This window comes from Candoia aspera, chromosome 1, assembly GCF_035149785.1.
Source record: "Candoia aspera isolate rCanAsp1 chromosome 1, rCanAsp1.hap2, whole genome shotgun sequence".
In the NCBI taxonomy this organism is placed as follows: domain Eukaryota; kingdom Metazoa; phylum Chordata; class Lepidosauria; order Squamata; family Boidae; genus Candoia; species Candoia aspera.
Genome location: NC_086153.1, coordinates 84,816,534 through 84,835,357, shown reverse-complemented (window position 1 = coordinate 84,835,357; position 18,824 = coordinate 84,816,534). Strand labels below are relative to the sequence as shown.

General features: G+C 36.4%; 1 protein-coding gene across 1 annotated transcript in view; it reads right to left on the bottom strand.

The window, feature by feature from the left end:
• Positions 1-329: 329 nt before the first annotated feature.
• Positions 330-18,824, bottom strand: part of SYNE1 (spectrin repeat containing nuclear envelope protein 1) — a 313,009-nt gene continuing 294,514 nt past the window's right edge. The window contains exons 138-145 of the mRNA XM_063293716.1: positions 17,533-17,659; positions 14,956-15,167; positions 13,908-14,108; positions 13,010-13,138; positions 12,369-12,581; positions 10,661-10,753; positions 7,433-7,491; positions 330-1,182 (exon numbers count right to left, since the gene is read on the bottom strand). Coding sequence (XP_063149786.1) covers positions 936-1,182; positions 7,433-7,491; positions 10,661-10,753; positions 12,369-12,581; positions 13,010-13,138; positions 13,908-14,108; positions 14,956-15,167; positions 17,533-17,659 — 1,281 coding nt within the window. The 3' untranslated portion in view covers positions 330-935. The remainder of the gene's footprint in view (positions 1,183-7,432; positions 7,492-10,660; positions 10,754-12,368; positions 12,582-13,009; positions 13,139-13,907; positions 14,109-14,955; positions 15,168-17,532; positions 17,660-18,824) is intronic.

The following is an 18,824-nucleotide window of genomic DNA, read 5'->3' as shown; positions in this document are numbered from 1 at the left end:
GTTTTTTGGACTGTAAAGGTGAGGGGGGGGAGAACTGTACTTTCAGACTTGCAAGATTCTGTTAATGTAACCTTACAATAAAGTTAGAACTAGTACTTCTGGGTGTGCTTCTTCTGGACTACCTTGCAAGGCTGATAGTTAGAGACAGATCATCATGGAGAAAATCTATGTGGTTGCTAAGAGTCAACACCAACTCGATGGCACATAATCAATAAAAAATACACCCACATACCCACACATTGCTCCAAATATATATATTTTAAAAAGAAGCTGGACAAAGGATTTCCTGGTTTCTCTATCAAGAAATAAGTACACTAGTCTTAGCAAGCTGTACATACATAAATATTTTTAATACTTAATATCCATGGTTGTTCATAAAGGTTTCAGGATTTCATTTCTTACATAATTTTTTTAAAATTATAAAATGTGCCATTTACAATTTGTGCATTCAAAGCAAAGATTAGAACATCATGCCCCACTCAAAACCCCACCAAAAATGGGGAAAATAATATGCTGCCTTGCAAGCTTTTGAAATTTTATGATACAATGGTTTCTAAAATCACTTCAGTTTGTTTCTTACAAGTATATATGTTTATATGTACGTTTAATTAAGTAGTTAAGTAAAGACTGGATAATAGCTCTATACGAGCAGCATATACAGATTGAAGTCCTCTGCTAGGTATAGTACAGAGTGATGGTCAAAATTAAAAAAGGAGCTGAAAAACCCAGTCTGTTGGCTGGGGAGAAAAACATTCCATTACTCAGTCAAAGTCAGTGGCAGAGATGCGGGTCTTTAATGACCCACTTCACGTATTCCATGGCTCATTTTGATACCCATAGACATTTAATTTATTTATGCGGGCATGGAGGTCACAGAAATCCTACTGCACTCTAGGTACTGCATTTGAAACATTCTTGAGTTTCCGGCCATCTTTTCATAAGGGTGGTGGGCCATTTGTGTATCTAAGCATGGGGTGGAAGGAGCGTGCAAAGTTATTTGAGAGGGTGCAGCTGAAGTCCTCCTCGCTCATTGGGACCAAGCAGGTGAGAGCAATCAGAAGCAGCAAGAGGAGCTGAAGAGGGAGAGCAGCCCTCAGTACCCTGAGGAAGAAGCCATGTTGTGGTCGCGGCTGCAGCCCCTGGCCTTCAGAACGGGAGGAACCTGAGCCACCTCTTGTGGGCCTGGAGAGAGAATCCACAACAGAAATAAACCAACACATCTCTGGAAAATAGCATTCGGATCAGTGTGCTTCCAAGGATACTATTTACTGTTTACTATTTACACATGGCACCCATAGTTAGCGATCCCAAATTTTCTGGATGTGAAGCTCAGAAATTAGATCCATATTTATTAAAAATTATCTCTGCATCTCACAATTCTAATACTACCAAGTGCAACAATCATCTATCACACTAATTTAAAACACACTTCATCATATCAATGTCTCTTAATGGAGGTGATCTGGTTTGTTTTAACATACACCATTTTAAGAGTTGGATTTAAGGACCCATGTATTAACAATGATTTTTTATGAAGCTGCCGAGTTTTAAAAAAATGTTCTGTCAAGAGTACAGTAATACATCAATATACAGCTAGGACATATTACCATCCAGTTAGTACATACTGTATACTACAGCCTCATTTTGCACTGAATCAGCATTAAACCAATAATGGTTTTTTTATATTTTATTTTATTTATTATTCAAATTTCTATCACCGCCCATCTCCCCCCCCCCTTTTAGTATAATTTATAACCCTAGGAAAAATTATTCAGCAAAAACTAACAAAATAACTTTCTGCTTGTCATTACAAGCATTTATTTCTATGTCAGAAGAAATATCTACCCTTATATCAAAATGACTGTGTGTACCATTGTTAACCTTAACAGAATGGGTGTCTTTGTGGTCATTTTATTGTTAGTGGTCAATTTAGGGGCATCATCTCCCTAATCTTCCAAACATTGAGAAAACCATCAACTGGGTTGCTAGTTTCACTTGACAAATGGAGACATGAACATTCAAAGCTAATAAATGATTGACTGTTTAAGATGATAGGACTAGTAAGAGGTCTGAGATTAAAAAGAAAAGGTTGCAGATTATTTACAAGAACATCACTAAGGCTAAGATGGAAAGTGGCACCATTTGGTATTTTCTGGCCTTGGATTATGAAAGTATTGAAAGGATATGGCACATTTAGCAGCATCAGAGCATTCTGTACTGTATTAAAGTTTAACTAGACGCAGCCTTCCAGGACCTTGCAGTGCCACTTAAGGAAATCAGTGGGCTAAAATACAAAGGGAACAGGCAATGCCACTTAATTGCCATTTGAGATTCTACATAGACTCTTCTACTGATGTGACAATTGCTTTTCATGACTTTCACTTATTCCTCAGCAATGTGGGTATGTGTACTACTGTCCTCCTTCCCATTTGCACTTAGTGCAGTAAAGGGTACAGGCTTTGATTATACAACCCTTTTGAAAAAAGGAAGGTATGGAACGTATTTAGATCTTAGAGTTAGGCACATCTATGCCACAGAGCCCATGTAGAAATAAATGAAGAATAACACTGGTTTCCCTCCATTGCTATGATTTCGCACTGCTGGAGTACGTGATGCACGGCCCCTATCCTTTATTTGCTAAAAAATGCGGAACTGAAATACTGGGTTCAAATATGTCTTTTTCTGTGAGCATTAGAGAACCTGGATGCAGTCCTACAAATAAGTCCCCATGAGACTGTAGTTTCAGGCTTTCATCAACTGCTGGTATTCAATTTTTAAGAAAATAAACCATTTGAGCCTTCCACTTTTGACTGACTGAATTTTTTCATTTGTTTCTAAATTCACTTGCATTATCTGAGATATTTTGAAGTTATTTCATGCTCTCTTTAATCCTTGCCAGCAGGATTCCCAGTTTTTTCCCAGACTCAAGGTAACTGGAAACAAATGACATCTTCTGCATCAAACAGCAGATTAAGAAAATGGACAAACACTAAAATCCACTGAACCTATTCATATGGTTATTTACATTCTTTTTTGGATTATTGTAATGCCATTTTCCTTAGGCTTCTTTATTCTTCTTTTAAGGCTTTTTGTTTCTATTTTGCAATCTGATATATTATTTATTTCTATATGCAGTGATAATCTGTATTCACCTTTGATTTCATTATCTTTGTATGTCCCATCCAATTTAGGACCATGTAATCTGCTGCTGAATATATGCATTCCCCAGCTCCTGCTTCCATCTTTGATTCCTGCATATACATCTCTTCAGTTATCCATTATGCAATACTTTTGTGAGTCATTAAGCCCTATGTTTGCTTTTTCTCTCAATGCTCTTTATTTATGGTCAGATGATATTTATTTTCCCTAAAAAATGAAGTAAGGAAAAAAAAGGATGGCAAACCTTAACTTGCCAATATGTAAAAACATTATGGTTTTAACTTCATTTTTTCTTTCTTGTTTTCTTTTTCATTTTATATTTGTAGTTGCTTATATTAGATTGTAAGTTGATCTCAGGATGGCCTATATACTTATGTGTTTTATACTTACAGTTAGTGGAGTTTAATTAGTAATTACTATGATTTCAGTGGGATCTAAGTCTAATTAAGTAAGTCTGGATTCAACTAATTATTGTTGTTGTTTTATTTCATGGCATTATTGCAAAATTCATAACAATATTCTGAAGTGATTTAATATTGATATTTGAGACCTGAACAATTCCATTGAATTGAGTTTTAAACTTTTTAAACAAACTTATCTGAGATTATTATTATGCACCAGAAGGAAATAACTAAAAGAGCAAAAATACAGTACAGTGACATAGGCTGGGATTTTTAATGTTACAACAAAGGCATCCAATTATATTAAAAATACTGTATATTAAAAAATAATAATAAAACCCCAAACATTTCCCAGAATCCCTGATTAGGAGGCAAAGAGTCCCCTTTTCGGGAGAGATGGGCGGCGATAGAAATTTGAAATATAAATAAATAAACAAAAGATCTAATAATAGAAATTTGGCTGTGTTCAAGTGAACTAATTTGTTTGTTTGTACTGTCCCATGGAATTCTATCAAGAGCTTGTGAAATCTTAGGGTTTTGCAGAACACAGTTTGAAAAATCATGGGCTTGACAATACCAGTTTATCTGATTATGGGAGGAAGCTAGGAAAAGCTTTCAGTGGAAAGAAGACTCTTGTTCTGCTAGACTTTTTTCTACTTCTTAAATGGAGAAGCATATGATCTTTCCAGATTTCTCCCCACTACCAGAACAGTTGGGAAGGGACTATCTCAGTAAACAGAAGGAGCAGTCATCAGCGAAATTACCTCCCCTTCCCTTCGGTTAGCAAAGCAGTTCTGGTGGGAATTTGCCTTGGGTATATGATGGTGAAATAAAGCAAGCTGGCTGGAGGATTCTGGGAGTCGAAGTCCACCTATCTTAAAGTTGCCAAGGTAAAGAAATGCTGCTCTAGACATTATATATGGAAGAATAAAGTTCTCTTACATATGGGTGATCTAAGCTTTGTGTGAAATCTTTTGCTTTGTTAATGCTGCAGAATAACTCAATTGCACTGCTTGCCAAGGAATGCTCCCCTCCCATTTGTCTCATGTCTCTACATTTTTTAAAAAGCAATCCTCACCTATAATAGTTCTGTTAATTTTATATATTGCTTTGTAGCTGACTCACTTGAAATAGATTAATACACATTTTGCGTATTAATACACATTTTGCGTATTGCGTATTTGTGGTGAACAGCAAAACTGGGACTCATGGACAATGCCATACTAATGAGACACAAAAATTGATTCCTGATCACAAACAATTTCTTCTGACCATGTATCCACTGCATTTTTAAAATTCATTTCCTTTAGAAATTGGGTATCATTACATATGAAAATGGGATGAAAGAACATGGTATTTGATCAACAGTTTCTAAGACTTCAGACTGGATCACTGGTGCCAAGATCTAAATGGGTAGTTTAAGGCAGCCCATAATGTAAACACATTGGAGGAAAGGACACAATTACTTTAATCTGTAACATTTTTATCACATAAAATATCTACACAGACTTAAATCCATGGCTAAGATCCAGTAATATAAAGTAGTAGCTGAAAAGCCAAATAGGATGGAATGAAATGGAAAACTGTTGCAGGCTGGTGGTAGCTTTAGTCTGATTTGAGAACCAAAAGATTCTTGCTTGTTTTGGACAAATGAGATGCTTTTATATTTATTCATCTAAATCATTACCAAGCTAACATAAAATTGTGTGGGTTAAATGACTTGGTTTCTTTTCATAAGTCTAGTCTACTAAGGATTGCTGATCCAGTGCAAGATCAAACAAGCTATTTAGATCAGAGGCATGTCAGAATATTAAGGGACACAATGACAGCCTGACTCCTTTATCAGTTAAAACTGCATTACACATCAGCTACAACCTGTTTGGTCTGTATGCTTGATTAACTTTTCTATTCAGTAGAAACTCATTTGTATTCCATGCTTGTCTGAATGACAAATTGGTTTTTGTGTTGCATTGGTGTTGTACTGCTAACAGATGTGTTAGTAAGCACTGATGGAGAAAGCAGATCTGAGAGTGCTGCACGGAAACCAAAGCCAAAATGTGGGCAAGTCCTAAAGCTGCCAAGTACTGCAGAACTGCACTAGCTCACTCATTATAATTCCAAAAGCTGCAGAAGAAGTGCTACGTATTTGTGGATGGAGAAAGAAGACAACCGCCAATGGACACTGTGAGTGGCATTCGGCCAACATTACATGCTGCAGTTTCTCTACTTCTCAAGCCATCATCATTCCAAAACTGCTTCAGAGATAGCACCATGTCTGTTGGCGGGCATCCTTTTTGAGCGGCAAAAAATGTGCAGCCTCACAAAAATGGTATATATCTTAATTTGATGTTTAATAAAAATAAAAGGCAACTGAAAGATAACAGTTAAGCAGAAGGATAAATGCAATATATGAAGAACAGTGGCTCTATTTGCAAGTGCCAATAATAAGCAGAAGGCTCAGTACATTTTCAGTCTTGTTATTTGCCAGTAAAGTGGCTCAGTTATACAGACAAAACTGTATCTTGTTGAAAAATGTTGGGCATTATGATTTATGGTAATAAATGCTAGTTAGCATTCCTTGCTCCTCCCCACACCCCTTCATTTCACAACATCTTGCTGGAAAAAAAAATCTGGCTTGGGAAGGGATTGCCATCAAAAGTTGAGTGCAGCTTTTGCACAATTAATTTCTTCTATGTTTGCATGACTTATGGATTTGCTATATAAAATAATTTAACCCACATGACCCAGGCTGTTATATTTGAAAACGTAATTCAACAAATGAAGTGAAATCAAATGAACACTGTCAGTGCATACTTTAGCTCTACATATTTCAAGGAGATCTGGCTATTGCTAACTGATCGAATTTTGTGGGCATTAGTAAGTGTCTACCACTAAGGAGTTGGGCAGGTGTGAGCTACATTTTCAGACAGCTCCATCTTTCTTTATATTGTCCTGTTTAAACAACATATGTTGACATTGAAAGAGGTCCTAGAACATAATGTTTTGGGATCTTTATTCTGATTTGGATCATGCAAGAAAAGAAAGCCAGGAAGGGAAAGTAAATTGTTGATTATAAATAGATAAAAGCACACATATTTCACAACAACAGAACACAGAAGCACTGTTAGCTGCAGGCAAGACAGATTTCTAGACAGGTGTGAACACTAAAAGCGTCATCGGTTAAAGTTGCTTTCTCGTAGTTAGGTTGAGGAAGGGTCTGCTGCTTTTGTAATGCCCTACATAAACAAGATGAAGGCTGAGGTGAGAATGCTGCCCTGGCATGGAAACTGTTTTAGAGTGAAGATGTGTTTTTGCCATATCTTCATTTGCCAACTTCATTTCAGCTTCTGAATCTTGGTTGGGCTCATGAAATTTGAAAACACACAAACTGAACAAAACTTTAAGAAATGTAAGTTTACAAAAAGAAAAAAAAAAAAGAGAATGTTATGCATTTTATCCAGGTTTGTGGGTTTTTGAATTCAGATATACTCTATTGGTCTATTGCCTGCTTTAAATTTAATATCTAGAAACAAAGAGGATGATAAAAGTTTTTGCCATGAATCTAGAAATGGTTCTCCATTTGTATCTTAAATGCAATATCATGAATGCAGTGCCAACATCCATGCACTCCAGTGTATCTAAAGAATTTAGGTAAGTGATATTGACTGGAAGCCAAAGTTAAAACTAAGAACAATGAGGTATTTCTATTTCAAATTATATTTTGACTGGTGGGGGGGGGATTGATAATTGCAGAAAAAAAACTTATACACAAGCTGTTGGTGTCAGTATGGCCAAGCAGCCTTGTTGTGGGCAATTTCCATCATCCTCTTGGAGTTCTAGAACAGAGTGCGGAAACTAGGAGAATAAGGTACCTGCTATGTGGACTGCTGACAGAGGGTCCAGGCTGTGAGACATTACATTTGCCTCGTGGCTGTTTGCAATGAACAGGGGTAAAGAAAGAAGAATGTTCAGTCCAGGCAAATAAAGACAAGCTACTGATGAAATCAAACTAAAAAGAGCAGCAAAGGAAACACAAAATCAAATGAAGTAACTAATTCCCATGAGTCAAGGAAACTGGCTTTTCTTTTCCCACTTTTAATTGAATACATACTATGTGAACTTAAAAATGACGTTCTAGCCAATAAAGCAATACACAGGAAATGCAATGCAGTTTTTTAAAAAAGGTATGGAAAATAATTTGGTTTATTATATTATTTTTTAATTAAAAAAAAGCATTGCCTTTTTCATCTTGCATCAACTTTAGAAACTGAGTAACTATAGTTTCACTCTTAGCCTAGTAATATTTTATTTCTCATGATTAATACAGCTTTGAACCAGTCCAATTATGGTCCTGGCCATGCAGAAGATGCTATAGAGACAACAGTAGGACAAATTAGCCATATCATCTGGAATTGAACTATCACTAGCACCACCGCTGGCAAGATGGAAGATGCTGTGATATAATATACGATATATATGAGATTGTCATAATGGCTAGGTTCATATATTGCACTAAACAAACCATAGTTTACAAACTGCAATGACTGGATTAACACAAGAAGCTAAAACAAAGCCAAACAAACCACATTATTATTAATATTTGGTGTGGTATACTGTATGATCCCAGTCCATGCATATTCTTCCCTTAGTCTGAATCACTTGATGATATGTGAAAGTATTAGTTCCATATTGGCATTTAAAAAATAAAAAATAAAAAAAATGCATTTTTGGCCTTTCAGCTGGCTTTATATTGCTTTAACATGTAATTCGTCTATATTTATGTCTTCTATATCTATATCATCAATATCTATATATCTATATCATCTACATCTATGTCTGTATTACAATCAGGGACTTATTGGATTATCATTATAACAGCAGGAATAAATATTTATGTATTTGTTATGGGACTTATTTTAGTTTTGCTTATTGTGTTCTATGTAATAGATTATGAGGGCCAGCCAGAAGGAATAAATCCTTTCTTTCCCTAAAAGTATTTCAAAAGAAAGAATGACCAAGTCTGAACTATTTTAAAGCTGAACTGCAAGAAACCATTCTGTATGCTATGGATGGACATGACCACCAAACAACAGACAGACACCATGCTCTGTTAGAAATGATAAATGCAGATTTTAAACATTAAAAATTGAACTTAATATATTTCCAACAATTATTTGGTAAAAGTTGCTCACTCCAGGAAACTCATAATTCTTTTCATGTTAATTAGCTTACATGTTTGTAAACATATTTACAAATATTTAATGCTTAATTTAAAATAATGACCTAGGAACCACAACTGTTATGCTTTTTGTAGCTTTTTCTCTTGAAAAGCCAGTGTTCCTTTATATTCTCAAACAAGTAAATGCAGTGAAATCAATTTCTGGAGGCCACAAAGCTCATAAAGACAGAATTAAGATGTCATTTTATAAGAAAGCAAATGAAAATTGACAGTTTTGTCAAAGTTAAGGAAAGCTGGATAATAATTAAATAAATATAATAATTTTAAAAAGAAAAGAAATTAAAATCAAGTACACTCCAGGAGTCAGAGTGAGGTGTAGGACATGATATACTATGGCACATGGTCTTTACTTAGGGAATAGAAAAAGCAGAATGGAAAGTGGTAGGAGACAGTTCCAGGACTTCAAGAAGAACTGAATATTTGTAACAAACACACACTGGCACACTTGGAATGGTATCGCTATTCCTTGCATGTGTGTGCATGTGGGGGCTGGGGGAGTCCCTCAGAAATTTATGCTTTCATTAAGAAAAGGGTTGTTTTCACAATAAAAATAGCTTGTTTCCTCTCTCTCTTCAGAGACATCATTATTTCATGGGTCAGAATACAACAAAGCAAAGAGGAGCAATTGTAGTAGGTTTGGTCAGGTTTCTAATTTTCTTTTCCAAGAACACAAAGAAGCTAACTTTTTACCTCAAATGCTGCAGCATTCTCTCTGCATATAGGTAGTCCTCACTTATGGACTGCCTCATTTAATGACCATTTGAAGTTACGACAGTGTAAAAAAAAAAGGTTTGCGACCAACCCTCGCATTTACAACCATTGCAGTGTCCTGCAGTCATGTGATTGCCATTCAGGCGCTTCGCAACCGACGCACATTTACAAATGTCGCAGTGTCCCGCGGTCACGTGACCGCCATTCACATGCTTTGCGACCGGCTTGCAACAAGCAAAATTAATACAGAAGGAGAAAATAAAACTGTAAGTTGAGGTCATGTGATGTTTTGCTTAGTGACCATGGTGTTTAGTGATGGAGTTGCAGTCCTAATTGTGGTCGCTAAGTGAGGACTACCCATATGCTGAGTTTTATATAAATAATAAAATTACTTTCTTAAATTCCCTGACTTGAATCACTACCCTTTAACTGTCAAAGCTTCCTTATCAAGAGCAGTCTTATCATATTTCCAATCCATCCCTGCAAATATTACCATGCTGCTTTCAGCTCTCACAAGGCCTAGTGTGTGGGGGCCATTTGCATGACTTCAGTTCCAAATGACAAATGCTTGTGAGAAATGACTCTAGGTTAAGTTCAGGCCACATCTACCAAGACCAGAATACAGTGGCTAGTCACACAGAGTTGTCACCTCCCATGTTTCTACTTTGAGCAGTCACTCTCAGAGCTATAATTCTGAAAAAGTTGCAGTATGAAGTCCTACTGTACTGCTTATCGGTTAAATTTGGATAATGAATTGATTTGTTATTGGAGAACTTGTTAAAGCACTCCAGTATACTGGATGTAACAATTGGATGTAACAGTTGTGAGGCAAGACAAGACTTTGAAAGCTTCCACCCCTTAGAACTGTTCTTCCAATACAAAATAAGTAGCATGCCATTTCATGTATACACCTGCTATACTTTGAGTCCTGATTTTATTTATATTTATACAGAATTTTAAAATTCTGATTTGATGCAGGGAAGCAGATGTACAAGGTTGAGGAAGCAGCATTTTGGGAGTAGGGGGAATTCTTCTGGTCTGGTGCCTTGTTTTTGGTCTATGAAAAGAGATGTTGGAGACTTTTCACCTGGCTACAGCTATCTGGTGCTTCCACCCAAGAAGTGGCAAAAAGGATTTGGCATGACATTACCATCTTCTGCCGGCTTGGAGTACTTCTTCCAGATACTGGACTGAGGGATCCTGACGTGTCCAGTTCATCAGCAGAAGACCAGGAGGACAAGTCCTGAGTGGTGTTTATTATACAATTACAATCATCATCATCATTGTTATCATCATCATCTTTAACTCACAGAATAAATGAAGTTTTTTGGATGGTATGCAATTTAAAAACATAAAACACTAAAACAGTTCTTATCATGCATGGAGAAATCAAAAGCTCTTCATCTGATAACGAAAAGGCCAGTCTCTTGGAAGAGCGCTCCATTGGAACAGTCTCTTACAACTACTCTCTCCAAGTGCTTCTTATTTGGTAGGAACACGTGGAGAATAGTTCAAATTAGGACCTTGGGATACAGAGAGGAACATATGGAAGGAGACAGCAGGGCTGAAGATATTTTTTGAAAGAAGAGCTTCAGAATAAGTGGGAATGCATACCAAGCATCTCTCTTCAAATTATGAGGGCAGCCACATCTTTTTTCAGAAGCTTTTCCTGTATTTCAATCTGTGTACATGTACATCCACTTCACTTTCTTTTGGGAAAAACAGCAAAGTAGCAGCACACTCAAACAAGAGTCACAAGGCTAATTCTTGCAATGTGACCATCTGTGGCAGTCAAGAACCCTTCCAAATTGCACACCAGAGAACGTGGAGGAATGATCTCTCCAGGGGAACAAGGTTAATAGCACTCAGCTAGCTAGATGACTCATAATTTGTATCTCTTATCTTCTCTGAAATAACTTTCGGTTTACTGCCCTCCTTTAGACCACTGCCTGTCCAATCACTAATTCAGATACCTACTGCTTACCTGTGTTGAATGAAAAGAATAGTAGTAGATATCAACACACATTGTTCACACAAAAAAGACAATAACAAAAAAGTGAAATATAGCTGCATGTCATACAGAACAAAATAAATATGTTATTCCGTAAACCTTGATTTAACACACTAAAAGGGGGAGTGTCCATTAAAGCCAAATGTCTGTAAAATGGTAAATTAGATTTTTTGAGCCCAGAAATACACTTACATATAAAGAAGCCCACTATATGGTGAATACTCATTTTGAGGGGAAACAGCTGACTTTGTCCATTGATCAGGGAGAAGTCCCTTATTGCCTGAAATTCAGGCAAAACTCAGATCCAGAAGATTTTTGTCTGCTAAATCCAAATTCTTGTAAACAAATGCTATTAAATCAAGGGTTTACCCAACAGGTAGCTTGCGAATTTATTAATAAAAGTTCACTTCCTTGTTATCAACACAGCAGTGAGCACTATGAAGGAAATGTCTTTACAGAGGTGGTAAGAAGTGTTATGTACTCAATAATCAATCCCACTTGAATTTCTCTGTACAGAGAAATATACTGGAGAGTATATGTGGATAGTGATCTATGTTTGTCGGAAAGAGGAGCACAATTCAAGATACCCTTTCAGAACTATGACATATATATAGCATATAGTTTGCAAAAGTTAGTTAAATTTAGAGCATACCAAGGAAATAGCATGAGCCAAAAAAGCATGATAGTATGTTTAAGGTTTACAGATTTTAACATGAGAAGTACATGTCAAAACAGTACAAAAGCACAAGTACAAAGAATACAAAGGCTCTCTGGTAGCAAAAACACAAATTGATTAGAAATTGGATATTATAAATTGCCATGATCAGAATATAATCAAAAGGCTCACCAGCTGACTGCTTGAAATATCTAGAATCTTCTCTAGTTCTTTAATGTGATGTGTGACATCTTTCAGGAGCATTTTTAGTCTGTTTCCGATGACATGGACCTTTTCTTTGGCTTCCAGACAATCCTTGCCTTCAGTATTGACTAGCAGTTGGCAGGACATGTCTTGAAGAGACATCACTTTTAACTGAGATTCTAGAAGCTCACGTCGTATTTGCTGTTGGGAACAAAGCAATGTATAGGAGGCCAAAATGAAATTCAGTTCGCAAAAAATCACTGTTTCTCTTGGTCTGGTATGAAGGGGTTGATAAGGTTTTGTTTTTGGTTTTAAAAAAACAGAATGATGGCTTTCCATACAAAGCCAAGATTCTGGGATTTATAGTAAGCTCTGTCAGATAATAATAATACCCTTTGGTTGGCTAATGGCTGTAATAAATTGATTTGATTTGAACTGAACTGAATTAAATACTCCCTCTGGGGATAGTCCTTCTGAGGAATAAGTTGAAACAAATTTCCAGTAAGTAGTAAAGAATTAACTATAATCAATAAATCCCCCAAATGAGATTTTACGCTGTCACTTATTTCCCCACTAATATTCTCCAGAGGATCCCTATACATATGTTTATTAAAATAAAAGTACACTACCATTAGGAGTCTGTGATGATCCTGCAGAGTATCACAGTCATGATTTGGATTGATAGGTACTATTTCATTTTTTCTCCTGTCAATGTTCTCCAGCCATAGCAACAAGCCATGGCTCATCTCATGGAAATCCTAAAAGCAGTGGGTAAAAGTTTAATATCAAACATGCCACACAGCTACTCTACTGTTCTTCTAAACTATTGTTGAAATATTGGGAATGAGTTCTGTGCATGCATCTCCCTCCTCCCTTTAAAATTTATTTTAACAAAACACTTTCTGATTTATTAAAATTGTAGGTCACTATACTGTTTGAGCCAGCAGACTTGTGATTTAAATGACTCCTTTAAGGAACAAATCAAGATTTGCAATACTGGTTTGGATAGACTTTTCTAATTTAGAGGTCACAGTAAGCCAAAAAGTGTTCTAATCAGATAAGTTTTTAAGGGAAGAAAGAAAGGAGGTGAAGAAATGCATGAATGTATGGCATATCCTTGATACTCCAAACTGTGACTTGGAAAATTAGAGAATATGAAGATAGCCTGAAATTGGAACGTAACATATCTTGGATGGCTTTGAGCTTTTAATGCTGAATCTTGTATTTTACAGCCTGGAGTGAACTAATCTTGTTTATGCAGGACCCTGTATAAGGCTTGCTACTATTCCATTTTGCTAAGTGATAGCAAAAAGATAGAAAATATGCCCTGTAGATTTCAGGAAAAAAAATATGAAACTGTAACTTAATTATAATTGAAAGCTTTAAAAAGTTACCTTTCAAGGAGGAAAAAAAAAGGTCTTTTAATGCACAGGTCCAAACATTTTCAAAGCAGGGCATGGTTATGTGCACACATACTGCACTGTACCCAGGACACCAAGAAGAAAGCTGGTATAAACCAGAACAGACCTGACACTGCATGAGAGCACTCTGTAGGGAGCAGCGCCATTCTTCTAGCATAGAGCAGACGTGGTCCCAGCGCATGTTCATCTGAGACAGCTGTTCCTGCAGTTTCTTGTTTTCCTCACTGTCCGACTGCATAAATTCTGAACTGCATAGGTTGATGGACAAAATGGTGGCTTTGCGATTATCAACAGCCTTCTGCAGCTCCTTGAAAACAGGGAGGAAAATAAGATAGCAAAGCTGCTAGAACCTTTTCAAAAAACAAGCTTCTCCATCTCAAAGTTTCATCAATTAAAGATAGTTAAATATGTTCTTTCTTAGTTATTATTATTGTGCTATATTTATGAAATAAATATAATATAATATAATACATATTATTTATATTATATAAATAAATAAATAAATAAATTAAAAAAAAAAAAAGAACTAGTTTGGTCTAGTGGTTAAGGTGGTGGGCTAGAAACCGGGAGGCTGTGAGTTCTAGTCCTGCCTTAGGCAAGAAAGCCGGCTGGGTGACCTTGGGCCAGTCTCTCTCTCTCAGTCCAACTCACCTCACAGGGTTGTTGTTGTTGTGGGGAAAACAGGAGGAAGAAGGAGTTATCAGGCATATTCCCCCCTTGAGTTATTTATAAAAATGATAAAGGTGGGATAAAAAATCTAAAAAAATCTATGTCTGACTGCTGAGTAGTAATAGGCATTTCTTTAATCTCTTACTATTTATAGTAGAATTCGTAACAAACTAATACACTATTTTAGAGATTAAACCCTATGGGCATGGCTGCATTGATGCAACTCTAGCAAGGGAGAGAATTTTATAAAGTAACCTAATAATTTTACTTCATAAGATGAGGAGGGTATTGATATTCTAACATTAAAGCATTCTGAAAAAACATCTTGGTATAAAAAGGTAAAATCTCCTTCGACTCTACCTCAACTTCTGCTGACTCCAGGGAAACATCCATGAAAGGAAGTTAAACTCATTCTCTCTGAATAAACAAGCAAGCAAGCAAGCTTAGAAAGATAATGTTAAAACAAACTGAAACTGAAAACCTACTTTCAGTTTTTTAATCCGGAGCTCAATGGCCTGTATGTCAGTGCTAAGATCAAGGCAACGCAATTGTTCCAATTCCTCTTCGGTTTCTCCCAGCCAAACCCAGATGTTGTTTAGATCAGAACTGAACTGCTGCCACTGTTGAAGGTTCTGCTTCATCCTCAGTTCTTTACTTAAGGCTTGGGCCTGAATTAACTCCCATCGATCAATCACACCTAAGAAAAGAAGGCCTTGCTTTATAAAAGTCAGTTCTTAACCTTCTGCCCAACTGACCTTCTGTGGTGAAGACACCAAACCCAGAATGAGTTCCCATCTCAGCCTTTCCTACTCCCCATTCTGGCTTCAGTTAACCACATGCCATTCAACCCTATAATAAAAACAGAAGCACGGGGTTTGTAAGTGCGGCTTCTACCCTTACCAGACATTGGCGGGATCTGACACAATGGAATGTTACGTTCCTGAGTTCTGATCCAGAGGAGGATACAGTTAGGAGAAGTACACAAAATGAAAAGTTATTGTTTCTCTTATCTATTTATTTAATGTAAGGAGATGGAAGACTATCTGAAGAAGTGTCTCCTCATCCCTCACACTTAACTGGCCAAACCCACAGACTGACCTGCCTGAGGGTTTTTTCCACATATCTCTGGGTAGGCAATGATGCAAGGCAATTTATTTATTTTTTATTTATTACAATTTATTAATTTAATTTAATTTATAACTACTATTAAGATACAGAGGTTTGTTGGTGAAGGTTCCCTATCTGCAATAGGCTTTTCCTGTTTTACCTTATCAGTTGTGTTGGTATCTTAGGTTTTTAAGTAGTTTGCATGTTTTATGCTACTTTTACATACTTCTGGTTTTTTAAATAAGTTTTATATGTATTTTAACTGATTGTATATTATCCAGAGAACTCCTGTTACAGAGTGGTATAAAGACTAATTAATAAGTAAACCAATACAGGTAGTCCTTGCTTAATGATGGTAATTGGGACCAGCAACTCCACTGCTAAGTGACATGGTCATAAAGCGTGATGTCATGTGTCCACGCCAATTTATGATGGCAGTTGTGGCAGTTCTGGTTATTGGTGTTAAGCAAATCCTGCTTGGCCATTAGGGACAACACCATGTGATTGCCATTTGCAACCTCCTGCTGGCTTCCTCATTAACTTTGCTTGTCGGAAGTCAGCTGTGAAGGTTGCAAATGGTGATCATGTGACTGTGGGACACTGTGTCCATTGTAATCGCTAGCCAGTTGCCAAGCACCTGAATTGTGATCATGTGACTGCGGGGATGCTGTGACAGCTGCAACTTCAAGGACTGACCAGAAGTCTCCTTGTTCAGTGCTGTCGTAACTTTGAACAGTCACTGAACGAATGGTTGTTAAACGAAGACTACCTGTAATTAGCTGCAAATCTACAAGAATCAGCCCTGGGAAAAGGAATAAATGTCTGCAGAACAAGACTCTTTAAGACCTCATGAGAGGAAATGGGACCAGCATTACTTTGACCAGACTTCATAAGGCTTTTTGAATCATAGCTGTGAAATCTCCTCCATGAAAAAACCTACCTAGTTTCAAAGACAAAATCTAGTAAGTCACTAACTTACTCTATTAGTAATCGAGGGTTTATCATTAAAAAAACTGCATGTCATGCTATTATTACTACAAGAAGTTCTAGAAGCATTTCAGAATGTTCACTCTGACCAGATAATACTGTATCAATTTCTATTAAAATAGTTTTTATATTTTTATTTACAACCAAAATATTACAATACCACACTAATTATTCCAGACCTATTTTTTTCCAAATTCACTTTCAGTGAGTTCACCTGTATCAATAGTTTCAACTTAATCAAGAACTGAACAAGATTCTAGAATAGAGGTGCTATAAAACTATAATAGATTCTTAGAAAATGAAAAATAAGATGATCAGAAATTAATCTACAAAGAAAACAATTAAATGTTGAACAGAAAATATTTGATTCATTAGCATTCACAGGAACTTGCTGATTTTATCAGAGTGACAAAAACAGTGCTGCAGCACCATTCTGTAAGCTCTGCCCTTTTCATGCAAATGGATAATGCCACACTGTTTATACAGAAGGATCAAGGCTTAAGTTGTGATGCTGTGATGCTGCTTTAGTAATTCTGTCTCCTCTTGTCTCCCGCAAATACCACTGATTTGACTAAAAGAAGAGATAATACCCCAAATCTCGGTGTATTCCCAAAGATATTTCAGAAACTAATTAAATACCAGCAATGTTATCCTGACAAAGAAAGTCAGTTTGCAAGCATGCTGAAGTTGCCTCAACGCTACTATCTGCCTGTGCCTTAAAATCGAAAGTCAAAAAAGGGCAGCGAAAGATCAAAAACATTAATTGTGTGATTCCCAGCAGATCTCAAGGTATGTCCTGCGAAGCAGGACCACATCTCTAATCTGTAGGTCCTAGTGGAATACAACCGGCTTAGGAAAGAGGGGGCATTCAGATGTACTGGTAGTGCTCTGTGCTCTTTGATCCTGTGTTCTAAATAATTACCGCTTGTTTTTCATATATTTAGGTGGGAGGTTTGAATATTACTTACCAGCTGTTTGTGTCTCTGTACTGTTCAGGTTAATAAATCCAGACAGTTTTTCCTCCTCTTCTTTCAGTTTATGTTCAAGCCGCCTTACTGAATCTATACTCCTGCTGCACTCACCCAGAAGCTTCATCTGTTGTTTAAAAAATCCCCCAAATAATTTTTGAGTAATCATATCCCCACAATTTAGCTTGAAATAGTTAAGACTTCGATAGGTAAAAGACCATTTTAGTTATTTACAAATTTTGGGTTTCGTCTTATTTTGATAATACTTTAACATGTATAATAACTTACTTAGAACATTGTATTTGTACTACACCACACATACTACACTTGATCTTACCCAAAAGGTGGAGAAGCTTTTTGTAGCCATATGTCCAGATCATAATTCCTCAAATGTCACAGAGTTCTTGAAAACCTGGCTTTTGATTTACCTTCCTTTCCCCATGTTTCTTCCCACAACTGAAACTATCAATTACCTGTTAGTAGATTGCTAGGAAAGCCTTTGGCCCAGGAGAGATCAGAAAAGTCACCCACCAGGCATTTCTATAAAAATAATTTTATTTACAGAAAGCAAACATGCCTACACAGAAGGGAAACTGAAACTTAAACAAGTCCAGGCAACTTCTTCCCCCCAGGTGCAAAAATTGACATCCAAAAAGAGGACAATTAAATTCAACCTCTTCACTTGGCCAAAATGATTAGTTACCATAGTAACCTTAATCTGTAGTAGAAAACATATTAACATTACCAACTCAATTTCTCACATTTTTTGTTTGCATTTCTTCACTCTTATTTTCTCTAATTCTTTTCCTCATCTTCTATTTGCTCCATCATATGACTGGTTTTAAATTACTGGAAGCCTGCAAGAAGATTCTGTCTCTGTACTGAAGCTAGTTGCAGGTCTTTTACAAATAGTACATAACAGTATTTGCTGTGTGCCACACCCCCCAAAATTCATACCTGTAAAGTCTGAACTTGAAAACTAAAATATTCTGTTACTACAAAAATTAATTAGAAGGGGCATATAATGCACTGAAAACAACAATGAAAAAATATAGGCTTCTTTGCCAATTGTTTTACAAAATATTATAATAGATATAACTCAGAATTAAGATTCATTACAAGAATGTGTGAATGATTATTTGTATGGTTGGGTTTGAGGAAGAGTAAAACAGTTGAGGTATAAATAGCATTTATTTCTTGTTGTGTAAGAACCTATAACTTCAGGTAGTATTTGCAACTATGGTATTTATTGCATTTATTTATTTATATCCTGAATAGTCCTGGTCCAACCA